Source organism: Herpailurus yagouaroundi, unplaced genomic scaffold (genome assembly GCF_014898765.1).
Source record: "Herpailurus yagouaroundi ecotype Mexico unplaced genomic scaffold, PumYag 210, whole genome shotgun sequence".
Lineage (NCBI taxonomy): Eukaryota > Metazoa > Chordata > Mammalia > Carnivora > Felidae > Herpailurus > Herpailurus yagouaroundi.
In genome coordinates, this window is record NW_024412441.1 from 20,477,917 (window position 1) to 20,501,473 (window position 23,557).

Genomic DNA, 23,557 nt, shown 5'->3' on the forward strand with positions numbered 1-23,557 from the left:
CTCTGTCTCTCTCTGTCCCAAAAATAAATAAACGTTGAAAAAAAAAATTTTTTTTTTAAAAGAAAAAAAAAATTAAAATTTATTTTTGTTTATGTTCAAGAAAATTACTCCTGAAAATAGTTTTGTTTTGTTTTGTTTTGTTTTGTTTTGTTTTGTTAATTAGGCCATTTTGGTAAACTCATTCATTCTACTAATTTGCCAGTTGATTCTTTTGGATTTTCTGGGTAGATAATCTTATCATTTGAAACTGAGAGTTTCTAACTTTCATTACACTTTTCATTTCATTATTTTACTTTTGGAGGGCTCCTGAACTGACTAACCCTCCCACTCCCCCATGTGTTTGTATTAGTCTGCTCAGGCTACCATTCTGAAGACTACAGTCTGGGTAGCTTAAACACCAGAAATTTACTTCTCTGGAAGTCCAGGATGAAGTGCTAGCAAAATGTTTCAGATGAGACCTCACTCCTCAGGTTGCAGACAGTCCCTTCTCATTGTGTCTTCTCCTAGCCCTTTCTTTGTGTGCTCTCAGAGAAAGGATTCTGGTGTCTCCCTCCTCTTATAAAGACACCAGTCCTGGGGCGCCTGTGTGGCTCAGTCAGTTAAACATTCGACTTTGGCTTGGGTCATGATCTCGCAGTTCGTGAGTTTGATCCCCACGTTGGGCTCTGTGCTGACAGCTCAGAGCCTGGAGGCTCCCCCTCCCCTACTCGCACTCTGTATCTCTCTCCCTCTCAAAAATAAAAGATTAAAAAAAAATTTTTTTTTGAATAAAAAATAAAGATACCAGTCCTATCAGATTAGAGCCCTATCTTTATGCTTCATTTGGCCTTAATTATCTCCTTAAAGGTCCGATCTCCAAATATAGCCACACTGGGGATCAGGGCTTCAACATATTCCATTTCTGGGATATCAGCATAATCCAATTTCTGAATTAGCATTAAAAATAATGTTTTTAGGGGCACCTGGCTGGCTCAGTTGGTGAAGCATGTGACTCTTGATCTCAGGGTTTTGAGTTCCAGCCCCATGTTGGGTGTAGAGATTACTTAGAAATAAAATCTTTTTAAAAATAATGAGTTAAAAAATATTTCTATTTTTTATTCTAAATATCTGAGAAATAATGTGTGAAAAATGTACAAAATAAAATTAATTTGATATAAACCAGAGTTATCACATAGGTTTATTTGAAAAATGTATGTTTGTGCATAGATCACTTAGTTCATGGTAGAGATAGACCAAATATTTAAACAATACTTATTGATTGATAGTAGAACTGCCACAAACCTTTGCTAGTATGTGTGTGTTGTGTCTAAAATGTCCATAAGTAATTGTGTTTTAATATCATATAGATAAGTGGTTTATGTTCAAAAAGCAATCATTCATTTTTTTCCCATTCGTTCCTAGTAAAGACTTGCAGTTGGGAAGTGGGTGTATTTCAATACAAAGATATCATCTCTTCCTGGTGTTTGAAGACCTTAGTTTATTCTCCTTGAACTAAAGTGGTAAATACTGTAATGAATAGAAATCTCTATTTTCTTGCTGGCTTAAGGAAGTAGGCAAAATATTATTGCTATACAGTAGTTTATAATTCCCACTCTCTTATGAATTAGAATTTTTTGGCAAAATACCACATTTTAAGTCATAATTAAACAGTTTATGTGTTTATTCTGAGTGACTCCCACACAAAATTATTCTTAAAACTTTCATTAACTGAAAAAAATGATATAAGATGACTTAGGTAAAGTATTAACATGTTTTAAATACATTGTAAACATTCAACAATTGTTAGTTGCCTCCTAATCCTTAAAAGAGCAAAAATTAAAGATATGCATAATGAAAAAAAGATATTTATGTGATATATGCCTTATACAGGTTGTGCTGTTTTCAAGACTGCAGACTTCATTCTTTCTCCTTTCTATTCCATATCCAATCTCAAAGAGGCTGTTAAATTTTTTTTATTATTGAAATATAGTTAACACACAATATTATATTAATTTCAGGTGTACAACGTAGTGACTTGACAACTCTATACCTTACACAGTGTTCCCCACAGTACCGTCTGTCACCATATGACATTAGTATAATATTATTCATTATATTCCTTCTGCTATACTTTTCATCCTATGACTTATTTATATTGTAACTGGAGGTTTGTACCTCTTAATTCCCTTCCCCTATTTCTCCCACTCTTTTACCCTCTTCCTTTCTGGCAACTACCAGTTTGTTTTCTGTATTTATAAGTCTATCTGTTTCTAGGTTTTGTGGTGGTTGTTTGTTTTATTTTTTAAGATTTCACATGTAAGTGAAATCATATAGTATTTGTCTTCGTCTTATATCACTTAGCATAATACCCTATTATAAGATGCCTATACTAGGCAAAGCAATCTGCAGATTGAATATATTCCCTATCAAGGAAGGTCTTTTTAGAAAAAAGTGAACACATTGACTAAAATCCCACACTTTTACAGACATGACTGGATTCAGATATCCTTGAGTCCAATCCCTGCTCTGCATTCATTATGGTTTGGTAACCTTGGCAAGTTCCTTATTCTCTCTCAGCCTCAATTTCCCCATTCATAAAATTAGGATAATCATACACTCCTTACGGATCTTCTGTGAGAACTACATAAAATAACCTAAGTGAAATCCTAAATAGAAGCTCAGTAGATGACATGTTATTATTGTTGTTATTATTATTGTAATTAAACACTTATGTTTTCTTATATGCTGGTTTTATTTGAAATATTTAACTTATTCATAGAAAGGAGTCTGGACAAACCTTAAGGAGTCTAATTTCTAACTATGCTTTTTAAAATATCTACTTGAACTTTTGAGTTTCTTGTAATATTATATCCAGGACTCCAAATTTTGTTCTCAGATGCACCAAAGACTATAAAACATCCTTTGTTAATGGTGGAAAATAAACAGCTTCTTAGGAAATAAGACTTCGTCACACAAGAGTGTATAGATTTATATCCAGTTCTTTGATTAAAAAAAGAGAAAACGCCTTTCTAGAGTCAGAAATGTTTCTCAAACCACTATAGAATAACAATTATGACTCTCCACTTTTTATTTTTATTGCTGGATTGAAAAAGATGATTCTCTACAATGCCTACCCCAGGAGGAATTATTCCACAAATAAGGGCCCAGCGTGACATTTATGAGAAAGCCAGGGTCCTCCTGTGCAAAATTGATTGGTTCTCAGCCAACGGGCTCCCGGGCGTTGCAAACAAAGGCACCTTCTCCACTGGGACCTATCAGATGCAGGGCAGAGTATTGCCTCTGCCTTTGGAACTTCAGGAAATGCTCAACTCCTATCTGGGCAGCACACATCTGTGGCCAGCAAAGAGGAACCTGGCTCTGAAAATGAAACAACTTCCTCCTTAATTCGTTTCCATCTTGGCCATCTATTGCTTCTACATGCTACAGATTCCCTCCTCAGGTAAGGAGATCCCTTCATCAGACCCCCAGCTGGGCTGAGCTCTAACCCTTGATCCTTCAGATCCTGGGTCCTGGAAGGAGTCCAACATAATCCCCTCACCTACCTCCATTTCCACCCTTTTGAAATGGCTTCCCATTTGTCCCTAACCTTTAAGAGAGGGTGGACAGAACTAGATGCTGCAGCCTTTTACCAAAGGACATGACTCCCTTGTGGAACTGTCGTTAAACAGCTCCTGACTTAGGGCTGTCCCAAAGATGAGCTGCTAAAACTGTGAGGGATATGAGTTGGAGACCCCGATGTCTTAGCCATCTGTGTTCCTGGAATTCTGAAGAGAGAATACAGTAAAATTGAGTTTACAGACATGAGGACTGGGGATTGAGGGACAGTTGGAGAGGGGCGGGAAAAGGAACGCAAACAGGAAGAAGGAATATTTTCATGGCCTTTCTGTGGGCTCCCTGGAGGCAGGATCCCAGACAGAGCTGCGGAGGCCCCAAGTCTTAGTGGGCTTGGGCGCTGTCCGAGGATCTGACTGGACAAGACTATTGCTTCACCAGCTTCTGAGAAACCAGTACCTTTACAGGGAACCAAGGGTGGGATATGGGATCAGTAGTCGGAATGCATTACCAATTTCAAGGTAATTCACCAAATGATACAGGGAGGCATGTGGTGGCAGCTCCAATTGGAAATGTGGACTATTTCAAAATTTCAGACTTTTCCATTAGAATTTTGATTTAGGGGTGTAGAAAAGTTTTGAAAATATATTCAAACAGAAAATATATTTCAAACAGTATGTTTGTTTTGCTGTGTCTTACAGTGTAATCACAAAACCTAGACATTGCAAGGAACCTTGGAGGTCATCTAATTTCACCTTTCATGGCAAGCAGGGATCTATGATTTCCCTGTTTGATTACTTTCAGTGACACCCAACTCACTACCAGCCTAAGAGAGCCAGTAACTGCCTCTTCTTGGGTCCAATAGAATCTTGTTTATATTACACTTTGGGGAATTTGTTATTACCTTTTATTTATCTATCTATATATTTATATCCACCTCCCCCTTTTTCCTATTTAAGTTTTTTTGTTTCCCGAGGATAAGGTTCCTATGGTCTTTCTCATTTGTACTGTTAACACAGAACCTGTTAATAAATCCTTATAGGATTGGTTCAAATTACTTTGCATTTTTGAATGGCTCCAACCATCAAAAATTTCTTTACACTAAACTGAAATCTGATCACGTGTAACTTGTAACCATTAGCCTGAGTTATTATGTATATACTCTTGAACCAAATATTCCCTGTCCCACATTTAAAAAAAAATCTAAGTTCAGGGTTTTACATTTATCCCATTAATTTCACCTCTCCAACTGATTCCTCCAATTTCTGTAGTAGCTATTCCCCCAAGTATTGCATTGTGTACAAATGAGATGGAGACTTCATTTAGGCCAGGTAAAGGCTGACTGGCATAGGGTGCGGCTGTGTGCTGGTAACACCCTTGCCCAGACCTACCCCTGAAAAGTCTGACGAAGCAGAAGAACAAGTATCTGTACTTCTTAAAAGTCCCTAGACTGACTCTGATGCACACACTTTCTTGACACCATCTCCTAATATGCTATCTCCATAAATTCCATAAAAATACAAATTAAGTTTTTCCCTCTTGAGTTACTAACTCTTATGTTGGTAACTCCTGGTAAATTAAAAAAGGAATTGTGTTTGATTAATTTTAGTACAAATCTCACATTTACTGTTGTAGGTAGAAATGTGTTTTCTTTGTAAATCCTTTTTAAAATATTGTATTTCTAGAATCTCTGTATGTTTTTCAACGTAAAGATTTAAAAGTTAATGCTATGAACTTTTTTCTCTAATTAATATTTTTGTGATTTCTCATAATAGGATTTCCTCGACCTCTAGCTGATCCTCCAGATGACTTGGATATCATGCAGCTTGAGGTATGCTGCTATTCAGTAATGTGCGATTTTTATTTCATCTTGGCCTTGAAAATATCATGTGGATAATGTTCACTTAAAACTATTTTAAGATCAGATTCTTGGCTGCAGCAGGAACTCATATTGCCATTTTCATAGCCTCATTTAAGGCATCCTGAGAGTTGTGTTGAAATTCACTGCCACTGTGCGAGAAGGTAATGCAAGGTTCATAAATGGGACAGTTTTAGAGTTTTATATGTGCTGTAATAGATTTCTATTGACTAAGGAATTTAGACTTATCTTTGATTTGAATTTAGACTTATCTTTGATTCATTTTTCATATTTTTCTTTAGTGGCTGGCATATGGGGCAACTCTTTCTTGGCAAACTAAGGTAAAACAGTTATATGCATATAATTATTCTTTAAGTTATAACAATTCACATGTTTATATAATAATTGATATCTGTAAGAAGCACAGTTTTTTGGTACCTACAGGAGAAATCTGTGTGTATGTCTAAATACATGTGTAAGAATGTAGTTTTAGGTTTCCTAAACAAGTGAATCTGTCATATATAAAATACCATAAAATATTGGTACTTCATGTATATTCTTATAATTATTATAATACATACATATATAATTATGTATATTGTGACATATCATGGTATATGTTACAAATTGATATACTATGATATAATAGTTCTTCAAAACAATCATCTCATGTAAATGACCTAACAGTGATAGGAACCACAACAGTAATGTTTCAGTGGATACAAGGTAAATAGATCTCATGTAAAGAACCTAACAGCGATAGGAACCACAACAGAACCACTTTTGATTCAGTGGAAAGTACAAGAGGGTGGTATTAGGGTGGAGTCCATGACTCTTAGCATACACTGAATATTTTCACCTTGAGGCACATCTTTTCTTCCTCACTTCCCCCAAGCCACAGCATACCATATCCTGGCCACATTGAGCTGCTCACTATTCCCCAAGTACACCAGGCCTTTATATGTTTGTTTGCACAGGCTTTTCCTTAGCCAAAATGCCTTTGCAGGCTGTATTCGCAGCTCAGACTCTAAAACCAAAGTACCTGGGTTTAACACCCAGATCTACTTAACTTTGGCAAGTTTGTTAATCTCTCTGTGTCTCAGTTTTCCCATCTGTAATATGGGAATAAACCTCATGTTATTGTGAAGATTGAGGGCTTTAATATTTGTGAAGTGTTTACAACAGTAACACAGTAAATGACAGCACTTCAGTGCCAGCTGTTACCATTATCTCTGATGCCACTAATGGCCATCCTTCAAGATTCAAACATCACTTTCTCGCTTACACTTCATAAGTATATCATGCCTATTTCTTCTTATTTTCAGTTTATCTTATGCATATGTTTGAAGACAACTGTCCTCTCTTATCTTCAAAACTAATCTTATAGCCTTGATATCCAGAGCAAAAATTTAGGGTGAAAACTCAGTTTTCCATCTCCTTGCCACAGCCTGTTCACTTCACACCAAATGGGCTTCCCTACCCCTCAAATGAAGGCTGCAAGGATGTCCCCTACATAAGCAGAAAAAGTGGAAGTGTGGCAGTCACATGTGCTAGTTACAGTATTAAATTGGGTTATAGGTTTCCCCAAGTGCAAGGTGCCACATGGAATGAATTTCCTTCCACTTTCTCCATCTTCCCAAAGCTGATCCTGTTCATCATCACCAGTTGTAGAAGAGCAAGGGCTTGTTCAGTGAACAGAACTATCAATATTTTTAAATCTATGGATAGAGAGATTGTGGCTCTTCCTGGTCTTGCTCCTGCATTAAAATATGACCTGTGGCATGTCACTTCCTTTCCTGGGGCTCTGGTTCCCTCAACTATCCCATGTCTGGATGAGCTACCTGGGCTCTAAGTCCACTTCCAGTCCTGCTCTCCAAAAAAGCCAGGTGTGTGTCTCTAGGGGACTTCTATCTTTAAGCAATTCAGAAAGCAGAGTTATGTTCTACAAATAATGACACCTGTGGAAAGTCTTCCTGTTTCGTGTTTCTGGTGGGATCAGAAGATTAGATGGGAGGGTGGCAATAGATTCTTATGAACACAGCTCTACCGTTCATCCATTCAGAAAAATACATTCATTGGAAGCATGCCATATGTTAGGTGCTAAAGGTGCAGTAGTGGCCAAAATAAACAAAACTACCTGCTCTCATGAAACTTAAGTTCTAGGGGCACCTGGGTGGCTCAGTCGGTTAAGCGTCCGACTTCAGCTCAGGTCACGATCTCGCGGTCTGTGAATTCAAGCCCCGCGTTGGGCTCTGGGCTGATGGCTCAGAGCCTGGAGCCTGCTTCCGATTCTGTGTCTCCCCTTCTCTCTGCCCCTCCCCCGTTCATACTCTGTCTCTCTCTGTCTCAAAAATAAATAAACGTTAAAAAAAAATTTAAAAAAACCTTAAGTTCTAGTTAAGGAAAAAAATCATAAATTAAGTAAGTACATTTTGAAATTTTTTAAATGTAAAAAGACAAAATTAAAACAAGGAAGGTGCATATGAAATGTTGAGAGTGGAGTTCTAGCACCTGGAAAAGCATCTTCATGTTCCTTGTTATTTTTTGGCCTGAAACATAACAGTATAAAGCTGATGAATATGGCACAAAAAACGATTGTGTGCCCAATAAGTGTCCAGAAAACACACATACACTCACACATACATGACGGGTGTGTGTGTGTGTGTGTGTGTGTGTGTAGAATACATAAGTATCAGCTCCACAGTTTGCAGAAAGATGTAATTTTATCAACAGCAACAAGTTAGAAGTATTATTAACAACTTTCATTTCTGTCTGGATTGAAGTTTGAGTTGATTCAAGAAGATTTCAGTGTGATTGAGATGTGAATGATCAATATTATCCAGATCAGCATATTTGCAATATCATTGACAGTAATCCTCTCAATCAATTTTACAAAATGCGGGCATGGAAACCTGATTTATTGTTTTGTAAGATGTCTTCTTCACAGCAGTATCCTGGAGTAGCGTGTGCTGCCTGTGCAACCATCCCTGTCTGTCATCCACGCCAACAAGGGCAAGGTGGTGCTCTAACAAGGACTTAGAAATGAAAAGTTGGGCTTTCTGCCAAGAGATTGGAAGTTCATGTAGAAAGCATTTGGGGAGGTGGGGGTGAGGAAGAGTTTGGTTGATTCGAACCAACCCTAAAAAAGCTGAATTCCAGGGTACACCCAGCAACAAATCAAAAATTGCAATCATTAATTTTATTTCAATCTTCGATGGTTATCTGGCACATGATTAGGGGATTGCTTGTGTGTACTACAGACCATGTTTTTCTCCCAAAGAAAGGTGAAATAAGATTTAGTTTTAAAATAATGATGTATTGCTGACAACTTGCTTTTTTGTAGGCCCTGCATCAACTCTAGTCTTACTGAGTTTGTCTAATTGATTTCCTTTTAGATTGCCAATTTATTTTGTAATATTCAGATAAATTCAATAAGGTCCCTGGTGTAACTTATACTGAAAACCTTGTCAATTGCCTGCCCCAGTAAAATGCCATGTAACTTACCCTCACAATTCTGTTTCTAGGATAATCAAGATATATACAAAAGGGTGAGTACTGCCCAGCCTGGCAACACAGGCATGTAACTTTCACATTTATAGCAAGTGACACTTGTACTAAAATCAACTCGTACTAAAATCAACTTACTAAAATAGGACTAAAACCTGTCTTATTCAGTTTTTTTTTTTTTTTTTTTTTTTTTTTTTAATTTCACTACTCCAGAACTCAGGAGCCAACACATCCAGTTAAAAGTGGGGTCAGTATTTTACCATACTCCTCTTTCTATAAAAGTCACTCTCCTCTGCTTGCCTTTTATCCCTACCTAATATGTGCAGATAAGTAGAAAAGCAGGGCCTTACAGACACTGTCTGTATAATAGCTCTCAAAGAGCTTTTTCGTGGGGCTTCCGGCATATTATCTCTCTCCCTGTCTGGGCTGGAAGTGATGTGAGGCTGACACATCAGAAAAGTTAGAGAATATATTACCAAAAAGGAAAAATAAGTGAGGAATAACTTTTTATTATGCACTTACAATACATGTTTTTAAAAGGCCCTATAAAGGCGCCTGGGTGGCGCAGTCGGTTAAGCGTCCGGCTTCAGCCAGGTCACGATCTCGCGGTCTGGGAGTTCGAGCCCCGCGTCGGGCTCTGCGCTGATAGCCTGGAGCCTGTTTCCGATTCTGTGTCTCCCTCTCTCTCTGCCCCTCCCCCGTTCATGCTCTGTCTCTCTCTGTCCCAAAAATAAATAAACGTTGAAAAAATATATATAAATAAGAATATTTAAAAAAAAAAAATAAAAGGCCCCATAATTACTTAACCTCTATTTGCATTTATGATACTGCCTTATTGTTTTTAATTTAAAAAAATGCTTTGAGAAGTGTAAAGTGCCATATCTCCAGTAGTGATCCATGGAGCTGCACTTTCTATAACCATCACCGTGTGTATGTGCTATGGGAATAACATGCACTACCTCTAAGTTTGTTATTATAAACTTGAGTTACCCTGAAAAGCAGCCTGTGTAAGTGAATTTCTGCAGGGTATGATTTGAGGAATATTAGGAAGGTCATAGAATAAAATTCTTAATTCAGGTGCTCTGTCATAGTAACTGAAATTCTACCATTAGAAAGTCACTTATTTATATAGTCAAGGCTTTCCAAGTCTTCAAGAACACCCTTAAAAAACAACAACAAACAAGACAGCAAAGTGTTGTTTCCCCAAGAGGCGAAGACTCAGCTGTAGTATAGGTTAGGAATGAGGATAAGTGAGGATGGGGATATTCTCAGGAAGGGCCATGAGCACTGCAAAGGGAGAAAGGACACTGGAAGAAGAAAACTCTGTGAGACAAATGAACCTTGACTCTGAGCCAAAGTGTTCAGGGAGGATTCCCAACAACTAGATACAAGACACGGGTATGTATGTCTGAGTGTGTGCTGGAAGGTCACAGACAAGAAGTGCAGGAAAATCAAAGGCATTAGGGAGAGGGTTATGGACGCTGCCCTTCTGCCTCCTTCCGTAGACTAGGAGCGCACACCTGGAGCGAAAAGAGATTGGCACTGGGTTGCTTCTTTGGGACACTGCACGCCATACTAGGGCAGAACGCTTGGCATTAAGGCAGATAAAAGTCTGATTTACCCTCAGGGAATATTTGTAAGTGATGTGTTGGAATTGTGGACTGCTATAAAGGCAAGCAGTTCTTTATTGAAAACATAAAATTTAAGCTTAGGCTCTGACATGGACTTTATTCTGGAAATTAAACTATCTGTAAGGCGGGCAATGGAGAGGGCCGTGTCCCGCCCTCCCTGCGCCCTCTGTTGCAGTTTCCGCCGGTGCGCCCGTTAATGCGCCTGGCCGCGCAGCTCGCCAACCGAAAGATGAAAAGATTTCAGCAGCAGCGCGTAGGTGTTTTTCTCTTTTAGGCCACCCAAAGTTCACTTAACCATGGCAGATGCATGTGGTCTCTGGGGGAGTGGGGGTGGGGAGGCACGCGCTTGCATGCTGTCTTTGAATCTAAGCCTCCACCTTGGGAAGGAGAGCTGGCCCACCTTGTGCCTCAGTCCCCAGCCCTGGAACCAGACCCAGTGGCTGCAGAGCCCCCCAGGGGTGGGTCGGTGGGGGGCTAGTGCAAAGTTCTCTTCTGCTCTCGCCATCCCTATGTTTCCTTTTAGTTTCCATGTTGTTTTTACTTTCCCTGACCTTTCCTCTTCTCTTGACGGGAACAGTTTGCCTTGGTGATCCCCTTGCTTTCCGTTGTTGCCCCCACCTGCCCTTTTATCTGTATCTCAGAATTTTGTTTCTTTAAAAATCGTGTTTTATAATTTAGAAATTACCAGTTTCAGTAATAGCTATAATTGTTCAAAATGCTAATCAAGATTTTGTTGCATGGCAGCCCCCCCTGCAAAAAAAAGAAAAGAAAGAAAGAAAATTTCTTTTTTACAAATATATTTTTTTAAGCAATCTCTACCCCTAAGGTCGGGCTCAAACTCAGAGATCCGACATCAAGGGTCGCATACTGGCCAGACTGAGCCAGCCAGGTTCCCCGAGAACATTTCTTTTGAATGCTGAAACTCATCCCAGTTTGCCCAGGACCTTCCTGGTATTAGCTTTGAAAATCCCAAGATCCCCAGGAAGCTGCTCAGATCCTGGAAAATTGGTTGGTCATCTTATGCACAGGCAACAGTGTGTCTTGTCTGATCCACTGCTGACTGCAGCCTTCCAGACTGAGCCTGATCCTTGTTATGCCAGACCCACAAGTAGAGACAGCTGACGAAGCTGCCATGGCTTAACCTTGAAAATTTGCCCAAACCGAGGGTCAGTTTCAAGTTGAGGCTATTGGGAAGAGCAAGCCAACTTAACATTGTGTCCTGGACACAAATGTTACCTCAAGAAAACATGCTTGCATTCCTGAACAGGAAGTTACAATTGGCTACCCATGGTTAGCCCTTCCCCTGAACTGCTTTTTTGCACCTGATTTCTGGCTACCTAAAGATTAGTGAGGATGGAGCCAGGGAGGTGCAGGGTCACAGCAGAACAACAGCAAGCCTGGGAGATGTGGTTCCTGTTAAAGTAACCTGTGCCTCCCTCCTTCACAGGATTCGAGGACTGATGCAGGAGATTTCACCAAGAAGGTAGGTAAGCCCCCATGGAGAACAAAACTCCCAAAGACCTACAAGGGAAGGACAGGAAGTGCTTGGAGCTAGGCAGTCTTATAGCCCCTTCAGATCTCTTCTGAAAGAACTGGTCTCACAGTATGCCCCTGAAAATTATCTCTGAGGCTGAGCATTTAATTTCAGGTTTTCCTGAGCTTGTCCTGAGGCAGATAGGAATCATGGGGCAATGCTTCTGGCTGTTTATATTTCATCTCCATTCTTGCAGATGAGTCACCTAGAGCCATCTGTTCCTGAGGATTTGCTTTATGTGGCTCAGGGGCTCACATACCAGTTGTATAAACTGGGGGAGAGGTATTGCAGACGGCACAAACCAGCGCTTCTCGAGGTTGACCATGAATCGTAGATACCTTGGGACTTTGTTAAAATTCAGTAGGGACCTGAGAATAGACATTTCTAAAGAATTCTCAGGTGTTGTTGATGCTTCTGGTCTGGGGACCACACTTTGAAAACTGCTGTCATAGACATCTTCAGAAGACCTTTGGCACAAAGTGGTTACATAATGGTTTGTGTTTTTATGTTGCAGGATCACACTGCCACCTTGGGACGACCATTTTTCCTTTTCAGGGTATAACACATTTCTTTTTCTCTGTTTTTAACCCCAGTTCCCCCCTGTCACCCAATTATGAGTTCCTGCAGAATAAGCATAGCCCAGCAAGCTGGTGAATAATTATGGGGACTATCTCATCCTTTACTTAGGGGTAACTCTCAGAGTCTCCTCCTAGATGCTTGATGTTTATAAAGGAAAGAGTCCAGAAGGACCCAGGCTGAGAAACCAGGGCTCTGGGACCGTGGGTGGGAGGCAAGAGTACTGCTGATGGACAGACATGGGGGCAACCAGAATTGGAGTCTGTGACCCTGAGCACGAAGGTCAGGATACATGGCCCCCAAATGCACTGGAAGTAGTATAATCTCCATCCTCTCCTCCTGCCCTGGGATCTCCGAGCCTCTTGCAAAGGTCACAGAGTCAGAAACTGTGTTTGTGATCCTCCACTGGCTAGCTATGCTTCATCCCTTAGATCTTCAATTGTTTTCATCAAAAAAATCAGACTATGAATCAGACTAGACCCATGGCCCTCAAACTGCCTTCTGTGGGTCACTAAGAGGTTCGCCAAGAGGTAACTCTGCAAAGATCGGATAAGATTGGAAAACACGGCACCCAACACTCTCAAAGGTTTACAGTGTACACAGGCGTGTCCTTCAGGAAACAACCTGTAGTTCCCAACTTGTTTGATCAAGGAAGTTCTTCCACCTCCATGCTGCCTGCATGACCTATTAGTGGTTATTCTCCAGAAAGTGCTTTGAGAAACAGTGGGTCTCTATGTTGTCTTTAGGGTGAGAAGTCCTGTGATAAATGGTTTGAAGACCATCCCACCACATAAATAGAGACTGGGGGTGGTGGAATGGTGGGGCGGGGACAGTGGGCTGTAGGATCATCAAGGGTCCTGGAGCACTGCCTCAGGTGACCTACTACCAGCCCTGGGCTAGGGATTACCAGGTGAACTCCCAAGGGGGCTGCTGACATCCCAGTTAGGAGAATAAGGCCATAAGGCCCAGTTGAGGAAGGATCTGAAGCCCAGAAACAGGTTCTAGGCAGTTTTGTCTCAGTATCTGTAAGCTGCTCCATTTTTTTTTCCAGCCAAGGAATGGAAGAAACACTGAAGCCAACACCCAGTAGGATAGTCCAAGGTCAGCCCCATTGCAGTCTTCTCCTCCTAGCAAATGTTGTGTCTGACTGAAGGGGAGTGAGAGGCAGCCAGAGCGGTGGTAGTTCAAGAAGAGGCGGGCCACATGGAAGCTCTGAGGGCCCCCCACCCCCTCCCTTCCCTGCTCTCCACACTGCAGAGACCTCCACTGCAGCCTGATAGGCTGTCCCAAGCACATAATGCAGGCTTTGCTGCCTGCCAGCTCTTTGCAGGTGTGTTGGCTCCAGCAGTAGCTGTGAGGGAGTGAGAACCCCACACAGCCCAGCTGATCCCCAGGACTTCTCACCTGACTCTTCTGATGAGGGAAAAGCCACCCTGGAAGGCTTGGCAGGGGAGGGGGGGTACCTTATAGTGGGCACATCTCTGAGTACAGCCAGCAAGGCTACTCTATCCATTCAGCCGTGTTCTGAGACCCAGTTTAAATCTGGGGAGAGTCGTTGGCCTCCAAGCCTGTGGAAGTGAAGTCCATGTACGAGGGCAGCTCTGGGCCTCCTCTGTCTCTTGTGTGGTCCCAGGGGCATCAGGTGGCTGTCCTTCAGAGGTGTCACAGTTTCCTTCCTAGAGCCTGATCCTGACCTGCTGGCAGCAGCTAAAGCCTGGGCAGGCCTAGGTGCCTGAGAAAGCTGTCCAGATGCTGGGAAACAGAGCTCTCCGGGTGAAGGTGGGGGAAGATGTTCACAGAGGCCATAGCACTCACACAGACCGAATGGCCTAATTAGATACAGCAAAGATAAATAAGTACCATTTTGGGGCATTTATGACTTGTCCAATGAGGCATAAATTTAAAATATGTTGTATAATAACATACCCGCCGGTCTCGTCTTGATTCTGATAATGATTTGTTCCAAGTGGTACATTTTTCTCTTCTTTTGCAGAATTCAGTGGCAAAGACAAACTGGATCAGATAAGGAAATCGAGCAATTATTTTGAACAAATGTCAAATTTCTTTCTGTGAACAATACTTAAAGATAATTCTCTTGCTCTGTATTCTCCAGAATATTCAGTTGTGTAAAAAATAAAGTAGCATAGGCATAACATTTTCATTTCTTGTTGGGAAGTCTTCGGGGAGGGATAAGATGTATTTTTAAAATAACAGGATATATATTTTTTAAATGTGTTGGTTTTGGTATTGTTTTCATGTGCCTCAGCTATCTTGTTATTACTGAGAATTGAGAGGACTGTCTGGCTTCATATTCTGACCCTTCCCCCTTTTAGCTGGAGGACTATGGGCTGGTCACTTCTCTATGCCTCATTCTCCTCCATGGTAAAGTGCAGTTGGTAATGATAGTACCTTCACATAATTTTTGTGATGACTGGGGAGACCACCTGTTTTAGTAAGGGGCTTAGCATAGTGGTACATAGCGCTCAGTAAGCATTGGCTCTAATTACACTTCAAAGATTAAATCAGAGATGATTTTCATGACACAAATGGTACCAGAGCAACTTGCCCTTATGAGAACTGCTTCTCTGTGGCTGATCAGGGCCTTGAGGTTATAGCACTAAGTTAATGTCTAACAATTCCATGAGTCTTAGGCCCCTTACCTTATTAGGCACCTCCTCTGTAAATAGGATGTGACTTCCAGGCCTCCCAAGATCATTTGAAGGAGTAGATGACGCAGAAGATCTTCTCTTACTCTTTAAATAATAGTGACACATACTTTCTCACTCTTTTTTCTCCAATCACATTTATATTAGTTCTTTTTTTAATTGTTTATGTATTTTGAAAGAGAGAAAGAGTGCACATGGAACCCAATGCAGGGCTCAAGCTCACAAACCATGAGATCATGACCTGACCCGAAATCGAGAGTCTAATACTTAACTGATAGCCAGGGGACCAGGGGCCCCATATTAGTTCTTTTCACTGCAATCTATATATCTCCCATATTGTTTTGTCTCTCTGATATTCATTATGGATATTATCTTTTAGTCTGTCTTCCAGTTCACTAAATCTCTTTTCAGCTGTGTCTCTTATGTTATTAAAGCCACCTGCTGAGTGGTGCCAGGGTGGCTCAGTCAGCTAAGCTTCTGACTCTTGATTTTAGTTCAGGTCAAGATCTCATGGTTAGTGAGTTTGAGCCCCACATTGGGCTCCACACTATGACTGTGTGGAGCCTGCTTGGGGTTCCCTCCCCCCCTCCTCTTTCTCTGCCCCTCCCATGCATTCTATCTCAAAAAAAAAAAAAAAAACCTTAAAAAACTTTTAAAAAGCCACCTGTTGAGTTCTTAATTAGGGTTATTATATTTTTCAGTGCCAGAATTTCCATTTGCTAATTTCATATTTTCTAGCTCTCTGGTGAGATTCTCAATCTTGTCATTTTTCTCCTTTAGCCTATTAAGAATAGATATTTTTAGAGTCTTTCTGATAAGTAAATAATGTAGCTTCCCTTTATGTATGTTTCACGATTGCTATTTATCTTGGTTTTTTATTACGTACCCTTATTCTTACAGTATAGTTCTTTGGGGGCCTTAATGAAATAGTTGAGAGTTTTTCATGGGTTCCTCCATTGCACACCCTACACTCCAGTTCTTGCCCCCTGGTCCTAGAGGGTGACAAAGATTGCTGCCCAGTTTTTCAGTCTCACAGCTGCCTTCCTGAGACCTTCAGATATTCCTATAAGAAATATACTAGCCCCAAAGGTTTATTTTACCTTTCTGGGTTTACATCTTAATCATATTATGGCCTTATAAGTCTTAACTGCCAAGTTATCCTTCATGATACCAATTTACCAGAGGAAATTCTTGCAAATCCATGAGAACACAGGTACAAGAGTGTTCACATAGTTTCTTAGAGCAAAAGAGTTGGAAAGAACCAAGATGTCCATGAGAAGAGAAGAAATAAATATAATATTCATATAAATGAACATTTGCATGATGTTAGAAGAGTCTTAAAATCATGATGTTGAGTGAAACAAGCAAGATGATTTTTATGGAAAGATATAAGTTGAATACTATTGTGAGAACAAATACCAAATTTAGGAGAGCAGTGATTCCTGAGGTAGGAAAATTGACACAAACCAGGGAGCCACAGCAGGGCTTCAACTATATTGGTAATTTTTACAGTGGGTGTTAATTGTGTAAAAAAATAATAATTTACAAATGAATTTATGTGGAAGCACAGAGATTGTGTCCAGGAAGATCAAAGAGAGAGGTGGTTCTTGAATTGATTCTTTTTTTTTAATGTTTATTTATTTTTGAGAGACAGCATGTGAGCAGGGGAGGGGCAGAGAGAGAGGGAGACACAGAATCTGAAGCAGGCTCCAGGTTCTGAGCTGTCGGCACAGAGCCCGATGCAGAGCTTGAACCCATGAACCATGAAATCATGACCTGAGCTGAAGTCAGATGCTTAACAGACTCAACTACCCAGGCACCCCTTGAATTGATTCTTGAAGTATCTGTAAGATTTCTATAGATGGCAATGGAAAAGAGCATCCCTGACAGAATAACAAAGGCAGGAAAGTGGGAAGATTCAGGGCATGTTCAAAAGACTGACTACAAGTAGCCTAGTCTGACCAGAGGGCAGGGTGCGTTGCAGGGTGGTTTCCTCCTGCTTTCCCACCCCAGCCCCTGCACACATACCCAACCTTCCTGCTGGGCTAGATGACACTTGTTGAAACTGGGGTGAGGCTAGATTCAAGTAACTTGGAGATGAAGCTATGGCCCATGTTGAGGTGCTATGACCAGCCATAATTGAGATATATGGACAGTGTGCATGACTTGGCAGCCAGACTACCAGGGGTTCAAATTCCACCTCTGCCTCTCACTATTTGTGAGAGCCTAGAAGAAGGAGAGGCAGATTTGGTGAACAGCTGGTTAGTTTCTACTGTAGTAAAAGTATTATCTCTAGGCCATGAGAAAACTGACACTCATAGGTATTAAATTCTTGTCCAAGATCTTTCAGTAAATGGCAGAGTCAGAATTCAAACCCAGGTGTAACTGGCTCTAATATCTATAGCTCATGACTCACCATTGCCAGCTGTCTCTCAGGGACACAGAATTAGCCCTTGGCTGTGTGCAGGAGTGGGATGGGATGAGGGTGGAGGGTTGAGTTCTACAGGAAGTTATGAAGCTATAATGCCTGTCACCTCAGTCCTGGACTTGCTAGGTAGAGATGATGTACCTAGTACAAGAACAGAGTGAAGCAAGAATTCGCTGCAGCCGAGTAATGCCAGGACCACTTCTTATTTAGGGGTCAAGAGAGGGTTCTGGGTAAATTGGGGGAGGTTGAGTAGGGACCTCCCCCACCTCTGCTTGGGCTCTCAAATTCTTTTCCAATTCAACATGTTTAGACACTTTGGCTTTCTTAGTATTTATAAAGATATTTTTCCTATATATCTCAATCTCTGAAAGAAATAGATGTGCCTGGCCCAAACAAACCCCTTCAGAGGGTTGGAAAAGTTCCACCTCTGGACAATTTTATTTTTTGTTCAATTGTCTGATCTCTTTGCTGACTCCTAGCATTTCAGTTTAATATTAAAACCATCAATTTGCCTCAAGAGATTAAGTCACGATCAATAGAAACCCTGAAGGAGAAGATAATAGGACTTACATTATTTATACTCTCAGTCTTTGTCTTCCAGACATTGGTGAAATGGAACTTAGGAAATTGCTGTAATAAAGCAGAGCCCAGGACAAGAGGCTTTCACTGCATAGCAGCTATAGGGACACTGGAGCACCGGGAAGTGGGCAGTAGACTATGTGGCTGCACACTCAGAAAGAGAGGTGGCCAAGGGAAGAGTTACCACTTGTCACCATTTCCCAGGGAAAACTCATCCTGACCTCAAACAGTGGAAGAAGCATGAGGAACATTTGCGGGAGAGTTATTTTATGCTTGATTGGCACTTGAGTGATGGACAGCACTGTAAAACGTACCTTTTTATCAGGGGATAGGGTCTACTCCCACTGAACTAGAAAACAAAGAAACCTCTGGGTAATGAGACTTGTTTTACTTAGAGTGAGAGACCCAACAATATTGTGATCTGAAGAACAAGTAAGTTTTTCTCTCTAGCTTACAGTTCCAATGTGGATGACCCAGATCAATGGAGCAGCTCTGTTCCTTGAGCCGTTCAGAGATACAGGACCCTGAAAATCGCTGCCCCACTGTACCCTGCGCTGTCAATGCTGAGTTTCCACCAGTCTATGCTCCAGCTTGATGAGGTGCACACACAGTGTGTTAAGTCCGGGGCCTGGAAATGGCAAACATTGCTTCCCTCCCTTGGAGAGAAATCAGCAACAAGGCCACACTCAGGGGATGTAGTCTGTACCTGGGGTGGCCATGTACCACTAAACCCTGCTGCCTTAGATTTAGAAGAAAGAAGGGTGCCTAGTGGGCAACACAGGATTCAATGTCAAGGAAGGGGAAGGGATTCTTTTTTTATTATTATTAATATAATTTATTGTCAGATTGACTTACATACAACACTCAGTGCTCATTCCAATGACTGCCCTCCTCAATGCCCATCACCCATTTTCCCCTCTCCCTCACCTCCCATCCACCCTCAGTTTGTTCTCTGTATTTTTTTTTTAATTTTTTTTTCAACGTTTATTTATTTTTGGGACAGAGAGAGACAGAGCATGAACGAGGGAGGGGCAGAGAGAGAGGGAGACACAGAATCGGAAACAGGCTCCAGGCTCTGAGCCATCCGCCCAGAGCCCGACACGGGGCTCGAATTCACGGACCGCGAGATCGTGACCTGGCTGGAGTCGGACGCTTAACCGACTGCGCCACCCAGGCGCCCCTGTTCTCTGTATTTAAGAGTCTCTTGTGGTTTGCTTCCCTCCCTCTCTGTTGGTAACTATTTTCCCCCCTTCCCTTCCCCTATGGGCTTATGTTAAGTTTCTCAAGATCCACATATGAGTGAAAACATATGATATCTGTCCTCCTCTGACTGACTTATTTCACTTAGCATAACACTCTCCACTTCCATCTGTGTTGGTACAGAAGGCCATATTTCATTCTTTCCCACTGCCAAGTAGTATTCCATCGTATATATAAACCACGTCTTCTTTATCCATTCATCAGTTGATGGACATTTAGGCTCTTTCCATAATTTGGCTATTGTTGAAAGTGCTGCTGGGGGCGCCTGGGTGGCGCAGTCGGTTAAGCGTCCGACTTCAGCCAGGTCACGATCTCGCGGTCCGTGAGTCCGAGCCCCGCGTCAGGCTCTGGGCTGATGGCTCGGAGCCTGAAGCCTGTTTCCGATTCTGTGTCTCCCTCTCTCTCTGCCCCTCCCCCGTTCATGCTCTGTCTCTCTCTGTCCCAAAAATAAATAAACGTTGAAAAGAAAAATTAAAAAAAAAAAAAAGAAAGAAAGTGCTGCTATAAACATTGGGGTACAAGTGCCCCCATGCATCAGCACTCCTGTATCCCTTGGGTAAATTCCTAGCAGTGCTATTGCTGGGTCATAGGGTAGATCTATTTTTAATTTTTTGAGGAACCTCCACACTTTTCCAGAGCGACTGCACCAGTTTGCATTCCTACCAGCAGTGCAAGAGGGTTCCCATTTCTCCACATCCTTGCCATCATCTGTAGTTTCCTGATTTGTTCATTTTAGCCACTCTGACTGGGGTGGGATGGTATCTAAGCATGGCTTTGATTTGTATTTCCCTGATGATGAGTAACATTAAGCATCTTTTCATGTGTCTGTTGGCCATCTGGATGTCTTCTTTGGAAAAGTGTCTATTCATGTCTTCTGCCATTTCTTCACTGAATTATTTGTTTTTCGGGTGTGGGGTTTGGAAAATTCTTTATAGATTTTGGATACTAGCCCTTTATCCAATATGTCATTTGCAAATATCTTTTCCCATTCTGTCCGTTACCTTTTAGTTTTGTTGATTGTTTCCTTTGCAGTGCAGAAGCTTTTTATCTTGATGAGGTCCCAATAGTTCATTTTGGCTTTTAATTCTCTTGCCTTTGGAGATGTGTCAAGTAAGAAATTGCTGCAGCTGAGGTCAGAGAGGTTTTTTTCCTGCTTTCTCGTCTAGGGTTTTGATGGTTTCCTGTCTCACATTTAGGTCTTTCATCCATTTTGAGTTTATTTTTGTGAATGGTGTAAGAAAATGATCTAGTTTCATTCTTCTGCGTGTTGCTGTCCAGTTCTCCCAGCACCATTTGTTAAAGAGACTTTTTTCCATTGGATACTCTTTCCTGCTTTGTCAAAGATTAGTTGGCCCTACATTTGTGGGTCCAATTCTGGGTTCTCTATTCTATTCCATTGGTCGATGTGTCTGTTTTTGTGCCAATACCAGACTATCTTGATGATTACAGCTTTGTAGTAGAGGCTAAAGTCTGGGATTGTGATGCCTCCCACTTTGGTTTTCTTTTCCAAGATTGCTTTGGCTATTCGGGGTCTTTTGTGGTTCCATAAAAATTTTAGGATTGTTTGTTCTAGCTTAGGAAGAATGCCAGTGCAATTTTGATTGGGATTGCATTGAATGTGTAGATTGCTTTGGGTAGTATTGACATTTTAACAATATTTATTCTTCCAATCCGTGAGCAAGGAATGTTTTTCCATTTCTTTGTGTCTTTTTCAATTTCCTTCATAAGCTTTCTATAGTTTTCAGCATACAGATCTTTTTATATCTTTGGTTAGGTTTATTCCTAGGTATTTTATGGTTCTTGTTGTAATTGTAAATGGGATCCGTTTCTTTATTCCTCTTTCTGTTGCTTCATTATTGGTGTATAAAAATGCAACTGATTTCTGTACATTGGTTTTGTACCCTGTGACTTTGCTGAATTCATGTATCAGTTCTAGGAATCTTTTGGTGGAATCTTTTGGATTTTCTATGTAGAGTATCATGTCATCTGCGAGAAGTTAAAGTTTGACTTCTTCTTTGCCTATTTTGATGCCTTTTATTTCATTTTGTTGTCTGATTGCTGATGCTAGGACTTCCAGTATGTTAAACCACAGTGGTGAGGGGCACCTAGGTGGCTCAGTTGGTTAAGCATTCGACTTGGGCTCAGGTCGTGTTCTCACGGTTTGTGGGTTTGAGCCCTATATCGGGCTCTGTCCTGACAGCTCAGAGCCTGGAGCCTGCTTCAGATCCTGTGTCTCCCTCTCTCTCTCTGCCCCTCCCCCGCTCATGCTCTGCTGCTGCTCTCTCTCTCTCTCAAAAATAAACATTAAAAATAAAAAAAAAGTGGTGAGAGTGGACATCCCTGTCATGTTCCTGATCTCAGGGGGAAATCTCTCAGTTTTTCCTCATTGAGGATGATATTAGCTGTGGGCTTTTCATATATGGCTTTTATGATGTTTAAGTATGTTTCCTTCTATCCCGACTTTCTTGAGGGTTTTTATTAAGAAAGGATGTTGTATTTTGTCAAATGCTTTTTCTGTATCTATTGACAGGATCATATGGTTCTTATCCTTTCTTTTATTAATGTGATGTATCACATTGATTGATTTGCGAATACTGAACCAGCCCTGCAGCTCAGGAATGAATCCCACTTGATCATGGTGAATAATTCTTTTTATATGCTGTTGAATTCGATTTGCTAGTATCTTGTTGAGAATTTTTTCATCCATGTTCGTCAGGGATATTGGCCTGTAGTTCTCCTTTTTTGTGAGGTGTCTGTCTGGTTTGGGAATCAAAGTAATCCTGGCTTCATAGAATGAGTCTGGAAGTTTTCAGGGAAGGGATTCTTTTAGCAAAGTACTAATGCTATGAAATGTGAGGGGGAAGAGGATATCAACAGTGCAAGAGCCTGTCAGGGGCTAGTAGATGCTCTACCAGTGGGACCCAATGTGTCCCCTTGTCCTCCTCATCTGAGTGGGCTTTGATGAACTTAATGGCCGTCTACTGAAATTGAAGGCTGAGAGGAGGTAGGAGGTAGTGAACCAGACTACCCAGAAGAGGAAAGAGAGAGGGAGGGGTTGGTGACCCAGTAGCTACAAGAAGGGCTGGCTAGGAGGAGCTGCCCCAGAAGTGAAGTGAAGGCTGTGTCTTTTGAAGAGTTACTGGGTGAGAGAAGGTAAATTGAATAGTAAGGAGACTCTGTTCCTGAACATTCCTGTGAATATTCTCTCAAAGTATGAGAAGGCGTGACTGGAACCTGAAGTAAAAACACTGTATGAAATCCTTCTGGATCATGAGTGACTTGTTTAGGAATGGACTGTTCCACTCTCTTCTACTGTGGCAGGGGTGCAAGGAGCATAGTGCTTCTCTGGTCTAACTTAGTGAGAAGGTTCTCCACAGGGACTCTGTTGGCCCACACATGGAAGATTTTCCTTGACATTCTCCTCTAGGGAGCTGTGCTTCACCCCTGAACCACTCCTTACTCATAATTTCTGATTTAATATGTCTTCCTGCCCAGATATTAAAACACCAAAAGGGCACGAGGGCCTGAGGGCATGGACCCCAGCTGTCTAGGTATATGCTATATATACAGTTTCTAACACATGCTCAGCACATAGTAGGTGCTCAATTAATAACTGAATTGAATTTCTTCCAGGCCCTATGGCTTGCTGCCAAACAGGGGAAAGGCTTGTGACAATGCAAATGGAGGGACTGCAATCTAATGCAGTTGGGATCCCTCCCAGGGATTCAAAGCCACCTCTGGCATCTGCTTGCATCAACCTTAGGACCTTAGACAGGGTGCTTGAGCTCCCACCCAGGCCAGTCCCTGATAGCTGCTCATGACTGCTCAGCCCAGTGCCTCAGGATTCCTCAAAGCAGCCCAACCCATTGGACCCATTTACTCCCCACACCCATGGTCACAGCATATGCTGCTGGCTGCTACAGCCCCCACAAAAGAAGAGATAAGCATCACTCTGCCCCAGAATTA

General features: G+C 41.4%; 1 protein-coding gene across 1 annotated transcript in view; it reads left to right on the top strand.

Moving 5' to 3' along the window:
- The window catches only part of NMS (neuromedin S), a 34,718-nt gene extending 19,967 nt beyond the window's left edge, over positions 1 to 14,751 (top strand). Inside the window, 8 exon segments of the mRNA XM_040454040.1 lie at positions 3,093 to 3,439; positions 5,328 to 5,383; positions 5,713 to 5,751; positions 8,935 to 8,958; positions 10,724 to 10,801; positions 11,996 to 12,031; positions 12,597 to 12,638; positions 14,652 to 14,751. Of these exon segments, the coding sequence (XP_040309974.1) occupies positions 3,106 to 3,439; positions 5,328 to 5,383; positions 5,713 to 5,751; positions 8,935 to 8,958; positions 10,724 to 10,801; positions 11,996 to 12,031; positions 12,597 to 12,638; positions 14,652 to 14,684 (642 nt within the window). The 5' untranslated portion in view covers positions 3,093 to 3,105 and the 3' untranslated portion in view covers positions 14,685 to 14,751.
- The last annotated feature ends 8,806 nt before the right edge of the window (positions 14,752 to 23,557 follow it).